We start from the raw sequence: 25,976 nt of genomic DNA on the forward strand, positions 1-25,976 counted from the left end.
TAATTTCAGAAGTTCCTTATGAGATAAATAGCAGTAGGTGCGGAAACTGAACCACAAAGATGTAGACTGCCTTGTAAGTTTCCAACCAGTGACAGAGCCAAATGCGTAGTTGGGTCTCCCCAGGAATAGTCTGCCCACATTTCCAAAGTCCAGTTCAGCCAACAAAACTTTCAAAGAAAAGGAAGAGAAATGATACCAGTAAGCCACATTTACTATGTACCAGGCACGTTACGTGTGCTTCACATGATTTGATACCTCTATCCCTTAGGACAATCCTATCTCTGAAGGAGGTGCTAATGTTATCAGCATTTACTAACTAACTGAGTCACTCTAAGGGTTCTAAATCCTGACTTGGAATCCAGGCACACATCCAACCACAACCTTCTACCCTGTGTTCGAATGGTGTTTCCCACCCCCAGGACCCTGGGGTACAGGGCCTGGGCCCTCAGTCACAAGGAGGCCATATGTGGCTGCACTTACCTGAATCACTGGGGTCCTCTCCAGCCACCACCCCCAGGGCCAAGAGAAACAGAGAGTTATTTGGGATACTATGGTTCTAAAGCTTAAGAAAAAGCTATTCCTCAGCACACTCCGTCTTGGGACAAGGACCCTTAGTGAAATTTGGCTTTTATGGACCTCCATATGAAAAGCTAAGCTTTTCTTTGGGAGTTTGAATTGAAGGTTAGGGATGATTGCTCAGAGGGGGAAAGTGTGAAATGGTAATCATTTTCATATGACACCCAAGGAATGTTATAATAAAGCTGAGTAAATTGGAGCATGAGTTAGCCAGTCCTTTGCCTAATGATGTCACCCACTTTGTGCTTCCTCCAGCCTATGATTAATAAAAGAGGGGTTATGACAGTCACTCACTCCTAGTGGGCAGTAGTGACGTCAGCAGCAGCTGAGCAAACTGACTACATTTAGTCCTGCGTGTGTATGTGGGCATTTTTTTTTCCTGTGACTAACATGAAGCTAACAGCATCTAATAAAACAAAAGCTCCTTGAAATTTGGAGAACTTATTGGGTGAAGTCTTTTCTACAGGGAGTACCATTTTAATTATTCTCATTTCATAGTTATATAATGTTGGAGTTGGCCAAAATTACATTATTGGCTCTCTGCCCCTGTTTCATTAAGCGATCACAAATTAACCCCTGGCCTTTGGGAGAGAGGTTTATTGGAGCTTTTTTCCTCTCCCCACTTCTAATATAACGATCCTTCCTTCCTTCATCATTCTATCGCATGTTTCAAGAGGAAATAAGTGAGTCTTCAGAACATGGACCGTAGCCATAAATTATATTTTGCAAGTTTAAGACGAGTTGTAGAATTAGTGATTCCAGTTAAACACCAATTGTGCTTAATTACAGTTTTCTTTCCTAACCCGATAAAGAGTGGCAGAGGCCTGCCTGCTCTTTCACCTTTGCAAACCTGACCTTCCTAAAATTAGAATGGGGCACCTGGAAATATTTACTAACCTAGCTGAGCCGCTGCCAGTGTGGCTGGGAGGACGCAGTGCCCGTGAACAGCGGCACTCAGGTTCTGCCTGGACGTGCCTTGGAGCTGCTTCCAGGGGGCAGAACCTTTGGACTCTTCCTATCAGGACATGAGGGAGGCAGCAATTCACTGATAAAAAAAAAAAAAAATACACACAGGACTATCCCTAGGTTTTTCTGTGAGGCCTTTCCCCTCTGAAGGCAATTTGGGAACAGGTCGTGGGGGTATCTCTGTAATCTCGGTAGATAGGCAAAATTGGATTAGAATCAAGATTTCTGCTCTCTCGTCCATCCAATGGAATCTATATGTTAAACCTCTATGTCTTCAAGTCAGCACAATGGAACTCAGGACCCCAGGAGAACCAGGTGAGAAAAAGGATTACAACAGTCTATGACATGTTCTTTGGGGAGCATTTTCTGATCATGTTCTGGGGCAATGGGACAATCCATTGTTGTAGCAGATGTTTCCTGATTGGGTTAGAACTGAGTTATGACAGACCATTTAGAAATATATATGGGTCAGGAAGAACTTGGAGGGCATGTTTACTCAGTGTGAGTTAGCGTGGTTTCTCCGTTCACTGTGTGTTTTTCTACAGAGGTTGTAAATGAGTATTTCTCTCGGTATTGAAATTTTTACATGTTCTGTATTGTTACTTCCTGGGAAGAAATGGAGGCATTTCTGAGTCACTTGGAAGTTGATCCAGGCCGTTGGTTCCAAAATGGTGATTTACCTGAGGAGACTGTGATTCACATCTTAGAGGAGATAACATGTGTCAGTGTCTAAGACATCCTCCTCATGGCTCTTTTCATCTTAAAGTGATCTCTGACTATCCCCTCCCTTCTGGATGGCCCAAGTCGCTTAGGAACCAAGTGATGAACCAGGGAAGTTTTCTCTCACTGTCTGGACAACAGCAGTTCACATCTAAGCTAATTTGATACAAGCAATTTCCCTTTTGCAGGTTTTTACCAATGCTTGTTGGTTATTATTATTAGTTTCCATGATGTGGGATCCTTCACAATAGTCTCTCCAGTCCTCACAGGAGAGCGACACCTGTAAGGGCACGGCCTTCCTTTAACTGCCATACCTCCTCCTTTTAAAAAGGAAGTTTGGAAAATATAATGTTGCTTGCAACAGCATTGGGGTTTAACAAAGCACTCTGTTTTATCTCTTGGGATATTAATTGTATGTCATTCCCCTAAGGCATTAAACAAATAAAATCAGGCTACATCATAGTTGTTTGCTCTAGGAAAAAGGCATAGTAATCTCACTTTTGTGAATTTTCCTTCGGGGAATTGTCTAGTGCATGGATTTATCTGATACTGAATTGCTAAAATGAACAATTCTTCATTCCTTTACTCTTTTGCGTGTCTCCTGTCTCCGAACAACTTGGGTGTGGGCCAGCTCATCTCATGTTGTTGCTGGTCACCAAGATTCTGCTCTTGGTTAAAACAGAAAGCCAGCAGGAAAATGTATTGAGGCCATATGGGAAAGTTGGTTGAAACGGCAATATTGTCGGAGAGAAACTCTCGGTGCTTCAGGTATCTCCAGGGAACCACAGGATGCTTGGGGAAGTGGACTTCCAGAAGCCTTACTAGTCTGCATAGCTGCACTACTTTCCTTGGTTTCCAAGGCCTCTTAAGAGTGTGGATGAGAGAGGAATTAGGCGAAACTTTAAAATTATAACTCTAAATCAGGATATCCAAATACAGAACAACGAACACCTTGGGCCAGATAATTTCTTGTTGTGAGGACGATCTTGTTCATGGGAGGATGTGTAGCAGAATCCCTGGCCTCTACCCGCCAGAGGCCGGGAGCACCTCCCTCCCTAACCAAAAATGTCTTCAAACATTGCCAGACGTCCCCTGGGGAGCAAAACGACCCCAGTTGAGAACCGCTGTTATAGAATGAAGACTATAAGTTCACTTACTGGGTTGTTTTTTCTTCATCTTCTTTCTCTAACTGTTTTAGTTCTAGCATCTGGGCTCCCTTGGTTCAGACAATGGCTTTTTCGAATACTCTGGAAACAGAATGCTCTTATACAGTGCAAGGCCTTGCAGGATATTCCAGTGGTTCTGAAAGAAATGTGGGATTTAGGAGTTGAGTCTTAGATTAACTATTTCTGACCCTGTTGTTTTCAATGAATTCCAGAGGCGTTCTCCCTCTCTGTCTAGAACTAGTCATTGATTTAACTTAAAAGCAAAACAGCTTCCCTGTTCAACTATGAATGTGAAATGCTGATCTTTCTTCGTCTCTGATCTTTCTTCCTAACATTCAGCCCAAGCTACATGCAAACTGGGGCTGTCCAGCAAACAGGCAGGGCTTGCCAATCCTGTGTTAGATTTAAACCATTCGCTGAGATACCCTGAATCCCAGACTCCTGCAATCTCACAGCAGCAAATATCACTCTGGACCTGGCCCACGTTTTCTGGATTCAGGGCCGCCTCTGGAGGGAGTCACCTCTCACCAGCAAGGCCAGTTTTCCCTGCCCAAGCCCCAGAATAACACGTCAGCTGCTGGGAACACCTCAAGTCCTCTTGATTCCTCTCCACAATCACGTTTTATGTTCAGTTTCCCAGACGGGATGAACAAGAAATCATGCATTTTTGAAAACAGATTTTTCATAAGAAGGAACTAACACACCCTGCAGCCTGGTCTGTGCCTCTGAACCCCCAGTCTTGTGTCATTTCAGCTGAATCAGAGGGCAACTTTCCAGTCACCTGCTAGGGGTGTTCACGTCCCCTGGCTTATAGTTTTGACCAAATAACAGCCATGCCTGAGCAGCAGCTAAAATAACAGAGCCAGGGGAAAAAATGGCCTCTTTTTCTGGGCCTATCTCCTTGTTCCAGGAGTAGTGAGGAAAGAGACCAATTAATAGCCTAGATGGAAGCTGAAGGACATACGGTTTGCTTGAGAAGAAAAGTGAACATTCTTCCTTCTTCATCCATGCCAACTTTGCAGAGGGACCGCTGCTGCCCCGGTAAACACCACGCTAGCGTTAGCCGTGCCCCCAAGGTATGCGTCCCCGCGAGCCACAGGCTAGCACACGCGTGACGGCCTCTCCCCACGTTCGCACAACTGAGCTCTTATCCTCAAACGAACTTTGTTTTTTGACCGGCTCACTAATTGTGATTGAAAACACCAGCTCCCCAGCAATGCACACGCATTGGAGTTAGCAGCAGCAAAGACAGGCCCTAATTGCTCCATTTACATAAAAGTAGAAACATACAACTTCTAAATATAAATCTCTGGCACATCGTTCCTTTTGCAATTACAGTAAAATAAGGTACCACAGTTTCCCTCCCGGCTCCTTCTCGCCGCAAGCTGCTCCACCGGGTTCGCTAGTGGCTGCTCCTCGAGGCGAGAACAGAGCCGGGCAAGCGCTCCAGCGCGGAGTTGGGAGGCTTGTGGAGTAGCCAGCAGATCGGGCCGCCCGCGCTAGGTGACTACCGCGGTGGCAGCGGCCGCCCTGCCCGTGCGGCGGCTGCGAGGACCGAACCCACCGCCAGAAGGGGGGCGGCCGGCGGTGCGTGAGCGCTCCCGGCTCGCCTCGGAGCGCGGGGAGCCCGCCGGCCCCCGACACCCGCTGTGGGTCCAGCCCTGGCACTGACGGCTGGGCTCAGAGACTCTCAGCTGCACTCACTGAACAGTGAATTTTTTTTTCCCCTCCCTGAATTCTTTAGCTGCCAAAAGGAGGGAAAAATCAAGAGCTGCTCTTAAAAGAAGTTGCCCTTGCTGGTGCTCTGGGTAAAAATAGAGGCGGCCGCTCGGAACGGCTTGGCCCTGACTCCAGGCGTCCCGCGAGCTGGGCTCTTGCAGCGGCCGCGTTCCGGCGTGATCCCAGGAAGCCGCCAGCAGGTGTTGCTCAAGGTACAGTAGCAGGGCCGAGAAGCCGGGACGAAAGGCCTGGGGTGTGGGGCAGCTCTGGGGGAGGGGGCAGGAAGCGAAAGAGAAACCAAACCGAGGCAGGAGAAGGGGACTCCTGTCCAGACTGCGCTGACCAGCTTCTGTCCTGGGCCCTTGAGTTGGGAAGGGAAAAGCTGACCCAGTTCAGAATATTCCAAAGGAGCTATCTGAACCTGCCCGCGTCCTCTGCCACCCCCCTAGCCTCGGTTTCCACTGTGGTTCCGCTCTGAGTTTAGGGGTGCAGGCGGAGTGGGTCCATCCAGGCTGGTGGGCTGGCCTGGGCAGGTGGGCACTTCCGGCGCATCAGATGGCCAGTGCGGTTGCAGAGTCAGAGTCACAGTGGCAGAGAGGCTCCTCTAGTCAAAGTGCTGCAGGTTCCTGCGACACACATGTTTAGAAAGAGCCACCAGTCTTCTCAGAAATAATTTCACCTATTATTTTCTGACCACTGCACTTGACCTTGCAGGCTGATATCATAGAGCCCATTTTGTAGATGGGAACACTGAGGACTGAGTTTACATAATGAGTGAACAGGGGAACCGGGTCCCTTGTGGTTTGTTTTGTGCCCCCCCTTCCCTGCCCCATGATACTTTGGAAGGACATAGTGGTCACCTGTGGGGCAGGGAATGAGTTTAGAGTTTAGGGGGTGAGTTTAGATGCCCTGTGGGTCATTGCTGTCCATGAGGGGAAGATTTGGAGTTCACCATCTCTGGTCTTGTTTCTGCCTTTACTGCTTAGATTCCTTTTCTTCTTCTACAACCTAATGGTTTTATTTCCTACTTCATTTCTGCATGTACAATTCTTAGAATACTCCTTTCCGTCCCCCACATGCAGCTCAGCACCCACACTTTCTCTGTGTCTAACCAAGAGAGACCCTCTTACACAGAAAACTTCTGGTGTCCTAATGGAACCTGCTTAAACCACCCATCAGGAGGCCAGAACCTCTATATTTTGCTTGTGGGCACAGTGAAAAGTTTATTTTATGCATGTTCAATCCTGCATACAAAACAACATATCTGGTCATATGGCTCTCATTAGCTCCCAATTTTGCACATTTTATCCAACTTGTCATGAGAACATGGCTTATGCTTCAACTATACTCCTTCAAAGAAGCCCTCACCATTCTTATCTGAAGATTCCTTCCCTCTTTCATTGACCTCCCTCCAAAAAAAAAAAAAGAAAAAACAAAACAAAACAAAAAACCCTGATCAACTTTATTTCAAGGAGTGCTCAGCTTCTTTTCATTATTTTCTTACTGTATTTGAAACAATTTAGAAATCAAAGGACTTGAAATTCTTGTAAAGAACAATGATGTATGAGTTTCTTAGGGTTTTGTTGTTGTTGTTATTTTGTTTCTTTCTTTCTTTTTGCTAGTTAAGATGGGATTCAGAGACCTGGAAAGGATACTTATGAAGTTCCCTTGCAGAGAATGACTATTTCCAAAGTTCCTGGTCATAAATGATTTATGAAGCAGGCATTCAATTTCAAGATGTAAATTAATAGTGTAAGTGAGGGGAGGGCAGACCATCATCATACGATGATACAGATTTTCCTATTTTTTTCCCCTCAATGAAATAACTTATTAAAAAAAAAATAAAATTAGAATCCCTGTAAGGAACACTACCAACTTTCTTCCCAGTCAGAAACAATAAAATACTTTGTAAATAGAGGCAGCTTCATGAAGTAACAGATGTTTTATGTAAAGACATAAAACTGAACCTGAATAGAACAAGACGTGTGTACGCGAGTAGTAAAAAAGAAAAGTTGGAAGTTGGACACACTCATTGAGACCTATCTGTGCGATTCCAATGTTTTTCTAAAAGGTAGACTAGTCACAGCCAGAGGTTTCACTGGCTCAGTGTATCACCCTGTAGTGCCTCAGAAGCCAGGAAGGGCTTTCCATTAGATAATGAATTATGAAATGTCTCACACTGGAAAAACCAGTCATCCGCTGATGTCATGCTGATTCTAACCAATCCCAAAGCCCCAGCCCTCCTCTGTTTGAGTAGTACCAATGTGTGAGTGTACAAATAAGTAGTACAGTATAAAACTTCACAGTGCCAGTACCATGAAGAGGAACTCAGGCAGCTCTTACCACATGACACAAGAGCCGGCTGGTGCAGGAGAGGGAACCAGAAAGGTAATGCTCTTTAACTCTTACTTCTGAGCTCTTTACACATGCAAAGTAAGGATGGCTAGAAGGAATTTTACAACTAATTGGCACTTCCACGCACATTATGGCATTGTGATTTGTACCTTTTTATATTATTCAGACAGGTTAATACAGATTTTAATAGTCCTAGAGAGCATGCAAATAGCTTATGTGTTTATACAACCCACTCAGCACATATACACAAGTACATATGCCAAAGAGAAAGCTATTTTTAAGAGTTGCATTCGCAAACAGTAAATTCAGGGAACACACCATACTCACATACAAGAGAGAATCCAAATATTGATAAGTTGCACTTAATCTAAATGTTACCTCTTGAGTGGTTTGGAGTCATTAAACTTTTAGTTCTATTTCAGAGTCTCTTGTAAAACTTAATTGGATTGCAAAATGCTTTGGGTACTGTGTATGTGACTCCATATAGGTGGACGATGTTAAGTATTATAGCACAAAGATGTTTTATTAAGCCATTGTTAACACCAATGCCCCCGCCTCCCCCATTCTCTTTCACCACCCCCCACTAAAAATATGAGGCTTTTAAGGCAATGGTGACAAAGTTTTAACAATAATAGTAGAGTAATTGATATTCTTGAAGCTGAAGCCCCAAAGGTGTTAGGTGACTTACTACAGAGAAAGTCTTGCAAATAGTTGTTTTGGAAAACGAATGCTGTATACAACTCGGAAAAGCATTGTTACCTGTGCAAACTGTAATTTTAACTTAATGTCATGGTTTTCTGGCCCTCTCCCCCTTGCACTCAGATCTTAAGCTTGTAGTGATATTTAATAACTCTTTTCACCTTAACTGCATTGCTTGCCTATAATGCTCTGAACACACTAGGTGTCAGCTATAAGCCGACTCTTCAGAAACCAAGAGGGCTTGCTTACGTGTGGGAAAGAAACAGAGAGGGAAAGAAAGCTTTAACAGATGGATCCCTTAAAGATACTTCTGCAAGATAAAAGCAATAAGACAGAAAATAAAAAAGGGGGTGGAGAGGAGGGAAGAATTAAAAAAAAGCTTCAGAAAGGCATTGTTTAAAAATTCACATTTTTCTTTTTTCATGATGATTTCATCCGGACTGCTCCTTTGAGGGAAACAGAAGCAGTCAAGGAGCCCATGAATGCACAGGTCAGGACAGGATGGGGGACAAGCTGAAAAAACTATCACGTGACCGAGAAAAATAATTTGGCAATATGTATCAGAGATTCCCCTCACCCACCCCCCGTTATTCAAAGCAGAAGGGTGAACTCTTTTTTATAAAGGAATGTGGGAAAGACTGAGTGAATTTTGCATTTTATCAGGGCAATCCGTGGTAGGCTGAAATGTGTGGGAGTGAGTGTGTCCTGGGCAGAAGGGGGCTGCCGAGGAGGACCAGGGGAGAGCTCTATTTATGACAGGAGCATGTGACACACTGCCAGCCCTTTGGGTCTTTCACTGCCCTGCTGCTGTTCACAGTTGGGAAAAGTAGAGACTGTTATTTGACCCCCAACAAAAGTTCCAAGGCACTCTCTCAGATCTCCCGCCAGTTTTGACTACCTTGAGTATTTAAATATGAATGAATGGGGAAAATGAGCATCTCCTGTGGTCCCCAACTGGACAGAACAATCACCTTGGGGGAAGTAGCTCCCCACCCTCTTCTTTGACCTCCAGTTACCTCCCTGAGCCACCAGCCCCACCTCCCCCCCCAGCTGGGCTTGCTGTCACCTAGGGTTGTGGCCAGGTAGGCTGGAGGGGTGGCTGAGGCAGACTTCAATCAAGCCCTCCTTGCTTGCATTCCCCCCCACCCCCCCGCTTTCCAAAAAAGGAAGAAGGTGAAGCCAGGAAACTGGGCAGAGAAAGAAAAAAAAAGTGAACAAAATTAAGAGAATTTATTTTAGAAGGGAAAGTAGAACCCTGAGAATGGTGGTATTTGAAGAGAGGTGTCTTCGAGGAAGCTACTAGCAGAACAGCCTGTCAGAAATCGGGCTGTCCCTCCCCTCCCCATCACAGCCTTTACTCACAGACAAACTCCCTCCCTCTCCATTCACTCACTAACTCAGGGCCAATCCGTTCCTTCTCTCTCTCTCTCTCTCTCTCTCCCTCCCTCCCTTCCTCCCTCTCTCTCCCCCTCTCTCTCTCCCTCCCTCTCTCCCTCTTTCTCTCCCCCCCTTTCTTTCCCTCTCTTCTCTCCCCCTCTCTCCCTGTCTCTGTCTGTCTCCCCCCCACCCTGTCTCTCCCTCCCTCCCCCTCTCCCTCCCTCCCTCCTTCCTTCTCTCTTACTCGGAGACAGTCAGAACTCTCCTCTCTGACAGCCACAAACCTACAGCACTGACTGCATTCAGAAAGGGACCTGCAAACAAAACTTCACAGAAAACTTTTTGTTCTTGTTCCAGAGAATTTGCTGAAGAGGAGAAGGAAAAAAAAAAGCCAAAAAAACCCAAAAAATAAAAACAAAAACCTGTGCGTGAGGGGGGAGGAAAAACAGGGCCTTTTAAAAAGGCAATCACAACAACTTTTGCTGCCAGGATGCCCTTGCTTTGGCTGAGAGGATTTCTGTTGGCAAGTTGCTGGATTATAGTGAGGAGTTCCCCCACCCCAGGATCTGAGGGGCACAGCGCAGCCCCCGACTGCCCGTCCTGTGCGCTGGCCACCCTCCCAAAGGATGTACCCAACTCTCAGCCAGAGATGGTGGAAGCCGTCAAGAAACACATTTTAAACATGCTGCACTTGAAGAAGAGACCCGATGTCACCCAGCCGGTGCCCAAGGCGGCGCTTCTGAACGCGATCAGGAAGCTTCATGTGGGCAAAGTGGGAGAGAATGGGTTTGTGGAGATAGAGGATGACATTGGAAGGAGGGCAGAAATGAATGAACTTATGGAGCAGACCTCGGAGATCATCACGTTTGCGGAATCAGGTTGGTGCTGGCATTTGTTGGGGGGGGCTGCGGGGGGAGTAAAATATATTTCTTTGACAGTCCCAGGAGGAACTTCTTTCCCTTCCAGCTGGAAACTGCCTGGGAAGGTTATTAGTTATTAGGTGATGGTAGCGGACCGTGGAGGGAAGGCAGGGGAGGGGGAGAGGACTTCACAGAAATGGAAATCTCAGCAGCGGGGCTGAGCTCTGCCCAGAGATCACTGGCTTACACTTGCTAAACTCAGCCCGTCACACAGGGAGGAAGCTCTTGGGTCAGTCTCAGACTGGAAACCGGTCTGTGAGGGGCTGGCTTGCCCTGCCTGTGACACCAGATCTGAGCAGCTGGATGGATGAAATCTGGGGCATTTTGGGGAGCTAGAGAAGCAGAGGCTTCCGGACGCCATCCAAAGTTTTTTATTGGGGGTAGGGAGAATGCGAGAACCAAATGGAATAGCACAAATGAAGTCATTGTCTTAAAACAAACCTTCCCCTTTAAAAGTCCCAATCTGGGGCCACATCAGAGAAGCAAGGCACTTTTATTAGGGACAGTAATTTTTACCTTTAGAAACTGTAAGTGCATGGACACCACATTCTAGGTAGGAAAGAGATACTTTGGGGGACAGTTGACATTGAACCTGCAGTCACTTTTGGAACACTGACTTTTGCTCTCTGAACTTAAAAGAGAGACAGAAACCCGCACCGTTTTGTTCTCTATAAAGTTTCTAAGAGCTCTCTGCCAAGGAACATGACCTTGACAAACTGCTCTCGGATACTACGATGAACTCTCACTCAATCCTTAAGAGGAAGAACTTTAATAAATAGATAGTAATCGTTAGTCCAAGACCACACTAACCTGTTGCTGAATAGAATTACCTGCCAAAAGTATGGGGCCATAGACTTGGAGCCAGACTATTTTTATAGTTAAGTGACACAGATCCTTTTGCGTGCCTGCAAGCCCATGCAAGCAGGGCACACAGATGTGTTAATACCGTGTTACTTTCATGGTAATGCCAGGCTAAAGAATCGTATCCCTTGCCAACTCCATTTGAAAGGAATGCCATTGTTTTGTTTGGTAGAGCATATGGCCAGTAAAGTATGTGCAGGGACTCCCAGCATTTTTGTTTAAAAGTTTGCTGCAGCAGTATAAACAATTAAGGCAACACTCAGAATTTCCAATCCTGAAAACCTGTTGACTCAGATGTTCTGTTTTCAAGAAAACCATGAGAGACCTAAGCATCATTTTGGGGGTGCAGATAGCCTGCCCGTTCCTAGCTCCCCCCCACAGGAGAATCACCGGTCTCCCACAAGCTTCTCCAGCAGTTTAGCTCTCTCACTAGAAACCTCTCTCCCTTAGGGAAGGTCTTACTTTCTTTCCCTAAAGCTCTTTCTTGATGCAGCCCCGAAGGTCATGATAATTAGGACTTGTCTTCTGAAGCTTATTGGGGAAAAGAAGTCAGGTTGGGGTTTTTAAGTTGCCACCCAATTTTTCCCAACCTTTCATGGTGGTAACATAGGAAAGAATACATCTATGACATTTGGTTGTGAGTGTGCAATGGATTCTAGCAGTCTAGAGGGCGGCTCCATGCACATCCTGGCACAAAGGGACCCTGTATTTATCCTTATATACCAACTTCCACACGATGGCCTCAATGGCAGCTTCTACTCCATTGGCTTCAACCACATCATATGACCCAGCATACCTGTGCCTTTGACCACTTTTAACAGCATGCTGTCACTAGCAGTATAGCAAATTAGCAAATCATTCTCCTGGCATGCTGAGATTTGGCAGTGAAAGAATTTGACTATTCGTATTCTTTCTTATTTAATAGCCTTCCTCTCAGTGCCTATCTTCTACCAGTTACATGAGATCTCCTCATTTTTTACTTCTCTGTTAGGTGTTTAGTTTAAGAGAAAAAAAAAACTGAGCTACTCTTTAAAAAGTGACCGGCCTGAACATGTTGAGTAAACTTTAAGATTTGTAATGGCAAACCTCTCTTGGTTGAGTTTACAACTTGACTTTGGATTCTCACAATTGCTCATTTTTCTCATCTAAGGAGTTCACACATCAACTTCAAGTTGATTTAATATAATTTCATGGATTTAATGATTACTATCTGGACAACCTACTCTTCAGGTAGAGTATCAAGGGAGCATTTTCTGCCCAATTTGCTAACTCAGGAAAAGATATTTATCATCTGAAGATTGTAGCGAGTATCTGAAAATGAATAGCAATGATCTGTGTCTTGTTGCTTTTGGAAAAATTCAACCTTAATAACATTCCAACTACGTATGTGTCGAGATGTTTTTAGAGAATAGAAAAAGGCATGCATTTTTCTTTCCTTTATAAATAATTTTGTACAGCACAGAATCCCATCAGTCATGAGCATGCTAAATGTGTACCTTTCAACCTCAAGGATTCCCAATTTGGGGATACATGTTTAAGTTTTGCTTTTTCTCTCCTTGCTTGTTGAATAAAGCCAGAAGCAGAGGGCCTTGTTGAATGGCCCCAGAAGCAGAGGGGCTGCAAAAGTTCAATTGCCTGAAACTCTTTAAGTTTGTCCCATTCTGCTTGTGTATAAAGTGCCCCATTTTTGTAAAGCTGCCGTGAGTTGTTACCAACTAAACAGCAGGGGACTGCACTAACGCTGTCTGAAATGTATTCCAACAAATAAAAATCATTTTCTTTTTTGGTATGTCACTCAAGCTTGCTCACCAACCACAATTAGTATGTTCTTTGCATGGCTGACACAAAATCTTCCATGTTTACCTTAAGACCCTGAAGAACCGTTCCTCTCTCTAAGGGCCAGGCCAAGCCAACTGTCTGTGATTGTCAGTGAAGCTAAACTCAGTGGCCTTCTTGGCCAATACAGCTTATTTTGTCTTATTTTGAGCCATGGCTTTCTCTGATAACAGGACACCTTTGAGTTCCACCCGCTGCCATGACCAGGTGCACATTCTGGTGACCAGCTTAGCAATGGATAGCTCTCATGGAGAGGAGAGGAGGAGAAAGACAAATGAAACACCAAGAAATGGATAATGCTTGCATAGTCTAGCTGGCATGGAAAGAAACTTGTAACATCTGCCCCCTTGGAGGATACGATTTACAGGAGATTTGAGTTAGAAATTCACACTGCCCAAATAGGGGGTCTAAAAAGGCTTGCTGGGAGGACTTTTCTCTCCCACTCAGAGAAGACCCTCTCAAAGTGGAGATGACTTCCACCATCCCACCCCCATCTTCCAACTGCCCCGTGCGTCGCCCCCGGCTGAAGGATGCCTTTAGTTCAGGGGCTGCCCGCTTGCTTCTCCGAGGAACGGGAAGGGATCGGCCACAAGAGGGCGCATGCCAAAGACTTTTGCTTCTAGTCTGTAAATCTCCAGGGCAAAGCAGTGGTGCCTGCACAAGCCCCTGTGCACAGCGCCCTAATCTTGGTGATTATCAGTTAGCTGCGGCCCCCTCCTATCGTCCAGAAAGAGTCAGGATGTTGTGGCATGGGAGAAACGTGATTACCTGTAATATATTCAGTGAGACAGGAAGGACAGGGAAATGCTCGTCATACGTGTGCACATTCCAGAACTCTATGGAAGGCATGATAAATTTCAAAAACAAACGAAGCGGAGCGTGGAGAAATGTGACCATGAATCATCAGCCATGCTGATTTCCTCACAAGTCTCTCCCTAATACGGTCGCCTGGACTGTGCAAAAAACGTCTTCCGTCTCCCCTCATTCCCTGGCCTGCTCTGCTTCCCTTATCAACACTTTTCACCAGGGACAAATGACATGGGACTTCACACAGGCAGGGAAGAGGTTATTTCTTTAACGCCTTGTGGGAAGGCGGTGTTCAGCTTGGGAGGATGCGTTTGTTTAAATGGTGGGGAAAGATGTGAGAGAAGATTGTAAGAGTGGTTTGGGGTGGGGGAGGTTGTGGCAGAGGTGCCAGGGTGGAAAGTCAGATTTAACATTTAGAGAGCTGGGGTAATACCTTCCCTGGCACTTTTCTTGTAAATGCATATTGTCTGGGGCCTTCTGCTGCTAAAAAAATACTTGAACATGATCTCTTAGCTCTAGTGGAGAATCTTTCATGCTGGATTGGTTGGTTACTAGGTCCAAAATCAAAAGTATCAAAGTTCTCAGGAACTCTGGGAGAAGTCTCTGACATTTTGTGGCTTGAACCTTTAAAATGTTTTCTGTATCTTTTAGAAACCTAAAACCCCTTTCGCCCTAAGCCTTTAACTTTCTTTTTCATCACCATTTAAAGGGAAGAGGCTTAGGATGATGAATGTTTGTGGCTGACTATTTGCAATTCAATAATGGATCCTAAGGAGCGATGTGGGGCTGAAAACTTAATCAAGATAATTTATGGCTGAACCTATAGTTCTGCTACAGCAAAGAGCCTCTACTGTAGGTCAAAGGGGGGAAGAACCTTTAAAACCTTACTTGCTGCTTTCTGTAGAACCCCCTGGAAGCAGTCCAAACCCAAAGTTAGTGCTTCAGAAAACACACTTGCCCCCAGCATGGACTATACTATATCTAGGCACAGTAAAACCTTGATGAAAAATGGAAAACTAAAGCCACAGATGCTTTTTACAACGAGCCTTCTGCCCCCCACCTACACACACACCCCCACCAGGGTGAGTTTCAATACGTTCTATAAACAACAAGGCTTTCCCCATTCGCATTAGAGACATAATGATTGCCCATATGTAAAAGGAAGCATAGTTTAAGTAAGACCCTGGTGAGGAAACCAAAACAAAACTGAAACACTACATAGGTGTGTTGCGTGTTCACACACCCCACACATCCCAGATGCTGGACTTTGGTTAAGGACCAGTTTGCATCTTAAGGTGGGGGCAGGGGTGGACGAGGGGTTTGGCTGCTGAACCTTTGGCATGCCTTCATACTTGAATTACTAAAGACATTTCCAAAATTCTGAAAGCAAAGGAAATTGTGCTGCAAATACCCTTTCAGACATCTTTCCTTCCATTTTACACAGTCTTTCCTCTGTCCAGTCCCTCCCACCCGGCAGCATTTCAAAGGTATTCCTTGTAAGGTACAAAATGTATCCCTACCCATTTTCTGCACCCTTTTCCCCTCTCGTTGGTCCACCAAGCTCATAGAGGTTTAAGTGATGAAATATTATCACCCACATGGGTTTGCGTGGGACTTTCTTAGTGAATTACTCAGGCAGAGCAGGCTGTGATACAGCTTTGCTCACAAGCCTCGGCAGGGAAAAAATAGCACAGAGGATGAAAAGAATATTATCAGAGAGTAGGTAATGAAAGGTTAGTAAAGCAACCAGCTATATCTGGTTAGCTAGGTAATAGTGTAGGAACCCAGTTCGCACCTGTACCTTCTCAGGAAGCATTATGGGAAGGCTTCCATTTCAAGATTTTACAGCATGAGATATTTAAGTCAAACCTGAAACTGAATAGAAATTGATACTAAGTATCTGAGCCTTAGGCAGCTTTCTTCCCTTTTCAAATCGGTATGCGTAGAGATTTTGAAGATTGGGGCATCCTGAGCATGTCACTACAGTAAGCAATCTCTCTCAGGTAATATAGAAATAAAGGGAGTATAATAAATAGACTAGTTATTTATTATATTTTTAATACCTAGGACATTGGAGAGCTGTAATATATCTCTGAAATCTACAGCCCTGAGAACCATCAATCCTATGTCAGCTTCCAGCCGTCTCATCTCCCCACCCCCTTCTGCAAGGAAAACTAATGTAAAAGAAAGAAATATGCTTAATAAGTCAGAATACAATAGAACGTGTAAAATGTACCTGCGTATAAGGTAGACATTAGGAAGACTTGAATCTCTCTCTTCCCCCTGTTCTCCTGAGCATTATGGCAACAGCATTTTCATGAAATTGGATCTCAGTTTTATTTTTTTCCCTGATAAAACACCATGCAGTATACAGATAGCAGTTCCAGAAATGGACACCAGGAGAAGGAGGCGACAGGCATGTCAATTAGTAGGGGAAAATCCAAATGTCAGAAATATGGGGGAGAGAGAAAGCAGGCAGGCAGAGGCTGCAAATACAGGGAGCAGAGCCTTGCAGTTCAGATCATTAAACCGATGCATAAATCAGCACCCGTGCCTCTGTACGATGTGCAGGCGATGCCTTACAGTTCATTATCAGCCAAGACCAGCATGAAAGTCATTTTGTGATGACTCTCTGATCCTAATATAACAGCACCTGACAGACTGAGCCCCTCTGATGAGTACTCTCTTTGTACAATCCTCTCCCAGGAGCACTAAATCATTTGCTTCCAAGTACAGCTGCCTGTGAAGAAGGGGCGGGGCTAGCTCGTGCATTAGAAACCTGCTCCGAGGAGATGAGGGCTGTCCTGCAGGCTGTGTGACTGGGAGCAAGCAGCCTCAGCCTCACTGGCCCTACACGGGCAATTTGCATGCGGCTGTCACTCGTTCCAGGTGCTCGCTTAACCCTCCCCCACCCCAATATCTGCAGATATCTCTGGACTTCACTCAAGGAAAGTGGGCTGCGTGCAGGTCAGCACTGCTATTTGGCTGCCTCCACCCTGACCCCTCCTGTCAAGCGGGGATGGGAGAAGAGCAAAGGCTGTTGGGCTGAGTTACCTGAAACCCAGCAGGCCTCCCCATCCCCGCACAAGGCAGACCTCCAGTTTCACACCCTTTCCTAGAAAAACAAAACACAGCCTTATGCCCTCTGGCTTCTCTAATTTAGCAGCTACTATTTCTCTGTCTACAGAGTGACACCCCGCACAGTTTAGGATTTCAGAAGGGGAAGCAGTGGGGAGCTTGTTCACATTCTCCACTGGGCAGGGTGGACGTGCCCAGGCTGCAAGGACCTGTGCACCCTCCAGGCCAGTTATCAGAGGCTTCGGAGGTCTTCATCAGCCTTTGGCTCAGATCTTGACAGGACCTTACCAACTCAAAGTCACATATCAACGGGGGGCTAAGGGTTCAGGAACAGTTTGTTTTTTGCATGTCCCTGATCCCCAAACCCCATGTTGGTTTGCAACTGAAAATCTGCAGATTGCCCTTTTAGATTTAAATGATTAAGCTCTGCTTCCTTGAATCTTTTCTTTCACTTTCTTAACAACAAACAACAACCCCCCCCCACCAGTTCTCAGCAAAAGGGAAATATAGAATTCATATTTTGTAAAAAAAAAAAAAAAAGTCATCCTGCTTCCTAAAATAAGACAGCTTCCCCCTCTAACTGCTCCCTGCTCTGGTGCTCTATGTAATCATAAAACCAGCTTTCTTATTCATTTCAACTCCTGCCAGAGACATGAGGCTAGGGTCAAAGGAACTCCCCTTACCACCACCACCATCATCATCATGGCCAGCATCCTAGCGAATCTACAGAAAGATGCCAGAGAACCTTTCCTATCCATCTGCAGCCCTGCGTGGCCCTGGCCTCAGTGAATTTACCACTATCATAATCACAGTGTGCAGAGTGTGTTAAATTAAGAACAGAATCTACAGTACGCAATGCACAGAAAAGCCTGCCTTCTGCTGCAGAGAACTTGAAACTGTGCCTAAAATTTATAGTACCGTAAACATCTCAGGGCCTCGAGTGATAAGTATGGCTGGATTTCCGTTAGCTATAGAAATCCAGGCAGGGAGATCCTCCTAGGGAGTTGCGAGTTCTACGATGAATTTCTTGAAGATTGGTCCCAGATTTGTGCATGGGTTTCATGTACAGCGGACAGTTTTAAGTAGGCACAGGGACATGTAAGAGAAGACATGTTTCTGCAAACTACCAAGTGATAACAATGGAAGGGAGGGACAATGTTTGATATCATAAAAAATTCTAGTCTGGATGTCACTCTTTACAGTAAAGGTTGCTGCGTGCATAAGCATACAGGTGCGTAGGAAAAGTGAAGGAAATGGATGACTTTCTAAGGTTAGAGAATTCAGTGGCTGCTGGTCGCAGCTACCCTAATAATGCATAGGACATTATCCGAGGATAGGGTATTATCCGAGGATTTCCTCTCTCTTAGCAGTTGTTATTTGAAATATGTTTTCAGTGTTCATTAAGTTGCATACTAAGGGACAGAGGCAAGGAATAGATGTTGCTCCTCTCCTGCTGTGATGGAACCCAGTGCTGATGCTGCTCCCATTTGTTAGTAAGTAATCGAGTAATGACATACTTTCTGCTGAGCACTGGACTGTGACATTGACCTCAGACCTCAGGCACCCTAAGTAGGACTGGCCAGAGTGTGGCGGGAGGGAGGTGTGAAGGAAGACTTCTAAGGGGAATGTCCTTCAGTCTGAAAACTGAACCATTCTAACAGTCAGCCACTGCGGGTGCCCTGTTGGGGGTGGGGCAGGAATATTCTAGGCCGTAGGAACAGCACGCGTTGCTGCCTGCAGGTGAGAGAGAGGGTGGGCTTCTTAAGAACTTAAGGCAGTGGTTCTCAACCTTCCTAAAGCCGCGACCCTTTAATACAGTTCCTCATGTTGTGGTGACCCCTAACCATAAAATTATTTTCGTTGCTACTTCAGAACTGTAATTTTGCTACTGTTATGAATCGTAATGTAAACTTCTGATATGCAGGATATATTTAGGAGACCCCTGTGAAGGGGTCGTTCCACCCCCAAAGGGGTCGCGACCCACAGGTTGAGAACCACTGCCTTAAGGAAACATGGGCCAGAGAACAAGAGGACAGGAGAGAGCTGGGCTGGATGGTGGGCCCATCATCTGCAGAGCCCAGGGCTTTCTGTTGGAGATTGAGAGTACCAGGTGGTCAGTGAGGGACTCCCAAGAAGGAGGGGCACGGTCAGTTCTACCTTGGGAGTGATACCTTTAGCTGCTTACTGGAGAAATAACTGGAAAGGGGCCTCAGTGTCACAGAGGCAAAGTAAAGAAAAGGCTGCTGCAGTGGCCCAAGGAAGAGGTGATGAGGGAGAAGGTGGCTGTGACAAGGGCGGTAGAGTCTGGCTCAGGGAGACTGGCCCACACAGACCCACACAGTGGACAGGGCTGGGGGCTGCCTTTCTGTATGAGAAGAATCTTTCCATAGCTTGCCAGAGTTTATAGTGCGTTTTCATTTGTCTTACCCCATTTGATACTTCCAAACTTGTGGGGTAATAGATCAAATATCATTATTCCATTCCTATGTTATAAAAGATAAAACTGAGATCTGGGTGAATAGACCTGGATCCCTACAGGCCCTGCTGTTGGTGTGCCAGGGTCTGCAAACTTTTTTCTATACATAGAAGAGAGTAAATATTTAAGTTCAGACCGTCTCTGTTGCAGCTCTTTAACTGTTGTTACTTTGTGGGGCATACAGAAACAGACGTGGCCCGTGGAGTGTCATTTACTGACCCTTGTTGGAGATGGTCTGTCACAGAACACTTCAGCTTGGCTGAAATTTGGGAGTAGATGCAAGTGTCAGAATTAACAAGCGTCCCTGTTTTCTCTCGTGCTGTGTTTTGTCTTCAGGCACAGCCAGGAAGACTCTGCACTTTGAGATTTCCAAGGAAGGCAGTGACCTGTCGGTGGTGGAGCGGGCAGAAGTCTGGCTCTTCCTGAAAGTACCCAAGGCCAACAGGACCAGGACCAAAGTCACCATCCGCCTCTTCCAGCAGCAGAAGCACCCGCAGGGCAGCTTGGATGCAGGGGAGGAGGCCGAGGAAGTGGGCTTAAAGGGGGAGAGGAGTGAACTGCTGCTCTCTGAAAAGGTGGTAGATGCTCGGAAGAGCACCTGGCACGTCTTCCCTGTCTCCAGCAGCATCCAGAGGTTGCTGGACCAGGGCAAGAGCTCTCTGGACGTGCGGATTGCCTGTGAGCAGTGCCAGGAGAGCGGCGCCAGCCTGGTGCTCTTGGGCAAGAAGAAGAAGAAAGCGGAGGAGGGGGAAGGGAAGAAGGACGGAGGTGATGGAGGGGCGGGAGCAGACGAGGAGAAAGAGCAGTCCCACAGACCCTTCCTCATGCTGCAGGCCCGGCAGTCTGAAGACCACCCTCATCGCAGACGGCGGCGGGGCTTGGAGTGTGACGGCAAAGTCAACATCTGCTGTAAGAAACAGTTCTTTGTCAGCTTCAAGGACATCGGCTGGAATGACTGGATCATCGCTCCCTCTGGCTATCACGCCAACTACTGCGAGGGTGAGTGCCCGAGCCACATAGCAGGCACTTCGGGGTCCTCGCTGTCCTTCCACTCGACAGTCATCAACCACTACCGCATGCGGGGTCACAGCCCCTTTGCCAACCTCAAATCGTGCTGTGTGCCCACCAAGCTGAGACCCATGTCCATGTTGTACTATGATGATGGTCAAAACATCATCAAAAAGGACATTCAGAACATGATTGTGGAGGAGTGCGGGTGCTCATAGAGTCGCCAGGCCAGGGGAAAAGGGAACTAGAGTTGTCCAGAGAAGACAGTGGCAAAATGAAGAAATTTTTAAGGTTTCTGAGTTAACCAATCAGAAAATAGAAATTAAAAAACAAAACAAAAAAAAAAAAACAAAAACAAAAAACAAAACTAAAAACAAAACCTGATGAAACAGATGAAGGAAGATGTGGAAAAAAGAATCCTTAGCCAGGGCTCAGACATGAAGCAGGGAAGGAGACAGGATTTGGGGGGGTGGGGGAAGGGAGAGTGTGTACCCTTCATTTCTTCCAAAATCAAACTGATGACATCAGTTGTCTAAATGGGATATTGTCCCCTCCCACCTTGTGGTTCTCTTGTGAGCCTTGACTCAACTTGTGTAGTCTGCAAGAGCGTGGACTGTCGCGATCCAAATAGCATCTAGAAAGCCATGAGTTTGCAAGGGTCCATCACAAGCACTTCTCCACCCAGTTACCCAGGTCATAAGGTGTGTCTGCCTGACACTATCTGTGTATATCAGCGCGCACACACACACACACACACACACAGGCATTTCCACATACCACACACACACACACACATACCAGTAGAAGAACAATTGTGTGCAGGTGGTCACACTTTCTTTTTCTGCACCACTTTTGCAACAAGACAGCAAAACAAACAAAAAGAACATAAAAAACATTGAGAACAAGAATGGGAAGAATGAAAGATCAAGGAAAAAAGAATACCAAGTTACATTTCGTTAAGGTGCTTATGATCTTAGAACTATGCAACCTAATAGGTTTGAAACTGTTTACCTGAGAGAGAACAAAAAGAGAGACTTTTTTGTATTGGAAGTAATCTGATTAATTTTTATTTTCTTCAAGGAGAGATACTTGAAAGGAATATGTTTGTCCATCTGTTGGATCCAAACATTTCTATATTTTGTAAATGTTGTTGTTGTTATTTTTTTTTTTTTATCGTTTACTATTTGCACTACAATGGTGTTTGACCTGTCTAATCCTTATTTAACAAGTATTTTCTTTGGGTGGGGGTGGGGGTGGGGTTTAAGAGCTGCACTTAATGTGAGCTATAAAAGAACTGCTACAGCACACAAAATAGCTATTTTTATTATTATAATTATAATTATTATTATTATTTTGTACCTTAAAAAATAGACACATACACCAAAGACATTTGTGTGAGCCTTTAAACAGTCTGTCTGTGGTTGGTTTCATTCACCATCATTGAGTCAGGGGTTGGGATTAAGGCTGAGTGGGGTGGATTGTGTTCAGGCATAGAAGACCTGAGAAGGTTGGGTTTTGACTCCTTTTACATCCATGAAACAGGACATTTCATACTGGATGTACAGTAGTTGTACACTGTTAGATATCAAGTTCAATCAGATTCATGAAACTACATGCTCGTATGTGTATATATACATTGCTTGTGCACAGGCCTGCCTGTGTGTATATATACATGTATTATACCATGTCCATACACATTTTAAGCACTTCAGCCTGTCATTTTTTAATGTTCTTAAAGCGATGAATGTTTGTGTGCAAAACACAGTATTTTTAAGAAGGATAGGCTATAGTTTTTGCTTTTACTCTGAACTTGGTGGGCACATTTCAAAAATCTGGATGGGAAAAAGCCTGGAAATTCCAGTGAATATTTTGCAAGGCCCTCTCTAAACATACAGGGATCAAATTCCCTTCTCTTTCTTACCCCTGTCCCCTTCTGAAAGTTATCCCCTGTGGGGAAAACAGGATGTTAATCAAAACTCTGGTTAACTCTGTTTTTTTTTTTTTTCCACCTTATATTTATTATCTATTGGAATCAATCTTAAATCAGAAGCTTTTTTGGAAAAAAAATATCTTTAGGTCAGAATAAAAGAGGTGAGTGTATTTTTTTTAATTAAAGCCTGGTTGTGAGAAATATGACTTGTACCCACTGTGTTTGATAATGTAGTCACTAGTTAAAAGATACATAATTAGAGGGAAGGTGTAAGGGGAGCGAGAGCAGGAAGGGAACGGTTAAATGGAGGCAGGGATGAGGGCGGTAGCAAACATCTCTAATATTTTAATTGACAGCCAGAACTCTTGATGTATGAGTTGGTATGTATTGATTTAGGTGCATAAAGGGAAAAAGGAAAAAAAAAATCTAACTTTGTTTTATAAATATAGAAGTACATGCTTGTAGCTAAATTTCTATCTAATTTATTCCGTCCTGTAGCTTGCCTAGAATAGCTAATAAGTTATTCATTTACGTTTTTTAAAAATACAGAGCCTTATTTTTCACTGACTTGTTTGACATTTGAAAAACGATTTGAAAATGGAAAAAAATGTAACAATGAGGAAAAATCACATTCGTCAGTATTTTGCAAACTATTGAAGCTGATAGCTCTTCAATGCATAGACTTTTAAGAAATCGGTTATAAGAAAACAAAATATCAGTGAGAAACCAAACATTACAAAAGATGGTTTAGCTCTTCTTGAAAAATATGTTAAGTCAGTAAAGTATAATGCAAGGCTGTGTGTAAGCAAATTACTTTCATGCTGTTCCTGGGCGAGTGCACTTACTGTGTTCTGGAGGCCTGCCCATTGTTATGCAGGAAATACAACACGCACTGCATGAGAAGCTTAAGAGTGGATTCTCAGGAAGGTCCACTGAACCTTGGACAGCTTGCATGTGGAAAAGGTGGAAGTGGGGAGTGAAGTTGTAGGGGAAAGTCAAAGGTCATATTCAACTTCACAAATTTTCATGGAAAACTTGGAGGGCCTTTTGAACTGCATCTTCTTTGGTACTGGAACTAATACTGGAATACTCTAGAGAAACTGAGGAGATCAGTCCTAGTTCACTGTGCAAGAGCAGAACTGATCAAGGCCATGGAAGAAGAATTTGCAAAAACAGATGATACCCATGTGTATCTCCAATAAATCTGCCATCTTTTAAAGTTCTGTAAGTAAGTTCTAGGCATATGGGAGGTAATCTGGGGTTTGTTTAGGGGCCGCAGCGATTAGAAGCAGAGAAATGAAATTCCATATGACAATATTTTTCAGTGGACATTAGGTGATTGGGTTATCATACACCTACAAACTTGAATTTCGTTTCATTGAATTTATATGGCCTTGAGATAGAATTATTAATTGCTACCATCTCTAGTAATATTGAAAGAAATAATTTTACCATCTTTAATAATCTTGGAAAATATGAGCCCTGTGAATGGCCACTCTCTGAACAGCAGCACAAGACCGTATTGGATTCTTCATAGTATGATTTTTCCTGAAATGGAGGTGTCTCTCTCTGATCTTATCATCTCTCTACTCTTTCCCTAAGGCTAATTTCTAGGCTGTTAAAAATCTGTCCACACCAATTTTAGAAGCTCTGAAAAGCATTTGTCTTCAAATATCCTTTAAGAGTAATAAACACTTTATAGTCCAAATAGGCATTTTCTTCTTCTTCTTCTTCTTTTTTTTTTTTTTCCAAAAAAGTAAGTGAATTCCGGCACACTGAGATGGGATTTTCTTGTCCTGGAAGACCAGCCAACTTCATATTTATTTAAGATTGATTCCACACTCCATTTTCAAGGAGAGTCCCTGCATTCTCCTCAAAGGTAGAGCAAGTACATTTTTTTCACCTTTGTGGGACTGGACTTCCTAAGAGATGACTCTAAAAAACAGAGAACACATATGCCTCGGTTGTATTAAGCATAGATTCAAATTATCATGTTCATTTTAAAAAATGATTTCCTGTGGGCCTTTTGGAAACTTCCCTTTTTAATGTAGAGAAAAACTTAGTCACCCTGAAAACCTACAAAATAAATGAAACTTGTAGATGTGGGCAGAAGGTTTGGGGGTGGACATTGTATGTGTTTAAATTAAACCCTGTATCACTGAGAAGCTGTTGTATGGGTCAGAGAAAATGAATGCTTATAAGCTGTTCACATCTTCAAGAGCAGAAGCAAACCACATGTCTCAGCTATATTATTATTTATTTTTATGCATAAAGTGAATCATTTCTTCTGTATTAATTTCCAATGGGTTTTACCCTCTATTTAAATGCTTTGAAAAACAGTGCATTGACAATGGGTTGATATTTTTCTTTAAAAGAAAAATATAATTATGAAAGCCAAGATAATCTGAAGCCTGTTTTGTTTCAAAACTTTTTATGTTCTGTGGTTGATGTTGTCTGTTTGTTTGTTTTAATTTTAATTTTTTTTGTTTTTGTTTTTGTTTTTCTTTTTTTTTGCATACTACATGCAATTCTTTAACCAATGTCTGTTTGGCTAATGTAATTAAAGTTGTTAATTTATATGAGTGCATTTCAACTATGTCAATGGTTTCTTAATATTTATTGTGTAGAAGTACAGGTAATTTTTTTATTTACAATATGTTTAAAGAGATAACAGTTTGATATGTTTTCATGTGTTTATAGCAGAAGTTATTTATTTCTATGGCATTCCAGCGGATATTTTGGTGTTTGCGAGGCATGCAGTCAATATTTTGTACAGTTAGTGGACAGTATTCAGCAACGCCTGATAGCTTCTTTGGCCTTATGTTAAATAAAAAGACCTGATTGGGATGTATTTTTTATTTTTATTTTTATTTTATTTCATGTCTTACTTATTGATTTTCTGAGATCAATTTGCACACATATTGCCACATCCTTTGCTGGTTGATAATTTTGTTTCTACTGTAATTATCCAGAAGAGGATAAGAAACAGACTGAATGTGGGAGAGAGAACAAAAGCTGGAGTGAGAGAGCTGAAGGAGAAAAAGAATAGCTATTACCATGGCCCAGGCTGGTAATGGGCTGCAGATGCTTAGACCAGCAAGATTTATATTTTATTCATTTTGTTAATTTCCCATTTCTCCACCTGTAGTGGCAAGTCCTTATGAGAAATAAAGAGATATTCCTTCCTTCCTTCTCTCCTTCTTCCTTCCTTCTCTTCTTTCTTCCTCCTTTCCTTTCTGACCAGAAAACTGGAAATGCGTGGAGTGACTAAACCTAGAGAATCATATACTTGTGGGGAAGGGGAATGTGCTTAATCCCATTACTAGGACTACCAGAACCAAGTTGGAATCATGGAATTAATTGATGATTCCATGTCTTCATCCTTGGGTTTTCTCTAGTACCTGTGGTTACTAGAGAAAAAAATGGAAATATATGGTCCTAGTACCATATCCCAGGGGCGATATGGAGAAAGTAACTTCTTT

At 44.0% G+C, this 25,976-nt stretch overlaps 1 protein-coding gene and 1 long non-coding RNA gene across 3 annotated transcripts; one reads left to right on the forward strand and one right to left on the reverse strand.

Moving 5' to 3' along the window:
• On the reverse strand, positions 1-16,348 carry LOC128560095 (uncharacterized). 2 transcript variants are annotated; one of them, XR_008372889.1, is made up of 3 exons: positions 16,239-16,348; positions 3,420-3,564; positions 1-167 (listed from the first exon to the last, which is right to left on the reverse strand). It is a non-coding gene; the product is annotated as an uncharacterized LOC128560095 (long non-coding RNA). The 2 variants fall into 2 exon arrangements; XR_008372888.1 differs by lacking the exon at positions 16,239-16,348 and adding an exon at positions 4,780-5,177.
• INHBA (inhibin subunit beta A) lies at positions 5,221-25,345 on the forward strand. The gene is made up of 3 exons (XM_053553586.1): positions 5,221-5,359; positions 9,936-10,456; positions 19,893-25,345. The coding sequence occupies exons 2-3, from the start codon at positions 10,069-10,071 to the stop codon at positions 20,780-20,782; spliced, it is 1,278 nt and encodes a 425-aa protein (XP_053409561.1). The 5' UTR covers positions 5,221-5,359; positions 9,936-10,068; the 3' UTR covers positions 20,783-25,345.
• Positions 25,346-25,976: the final 631 nt, after the last annotated feature.

The sequence above is a fragment of the Nycticebus coucang genome, chromosome 11 (assembly GCF_027406575.1).
Source record: "Nycticebus coucang isolate mNycCou1 chromosome 11, mNycCou1.pri, whole genome shotgun sequence".
Lineage (NCBI taxonomy): Eukaryota > Metazoa > Chordata > Mammalia > Primates > Lorisidae > Nycticebus > Nycticebus coucang.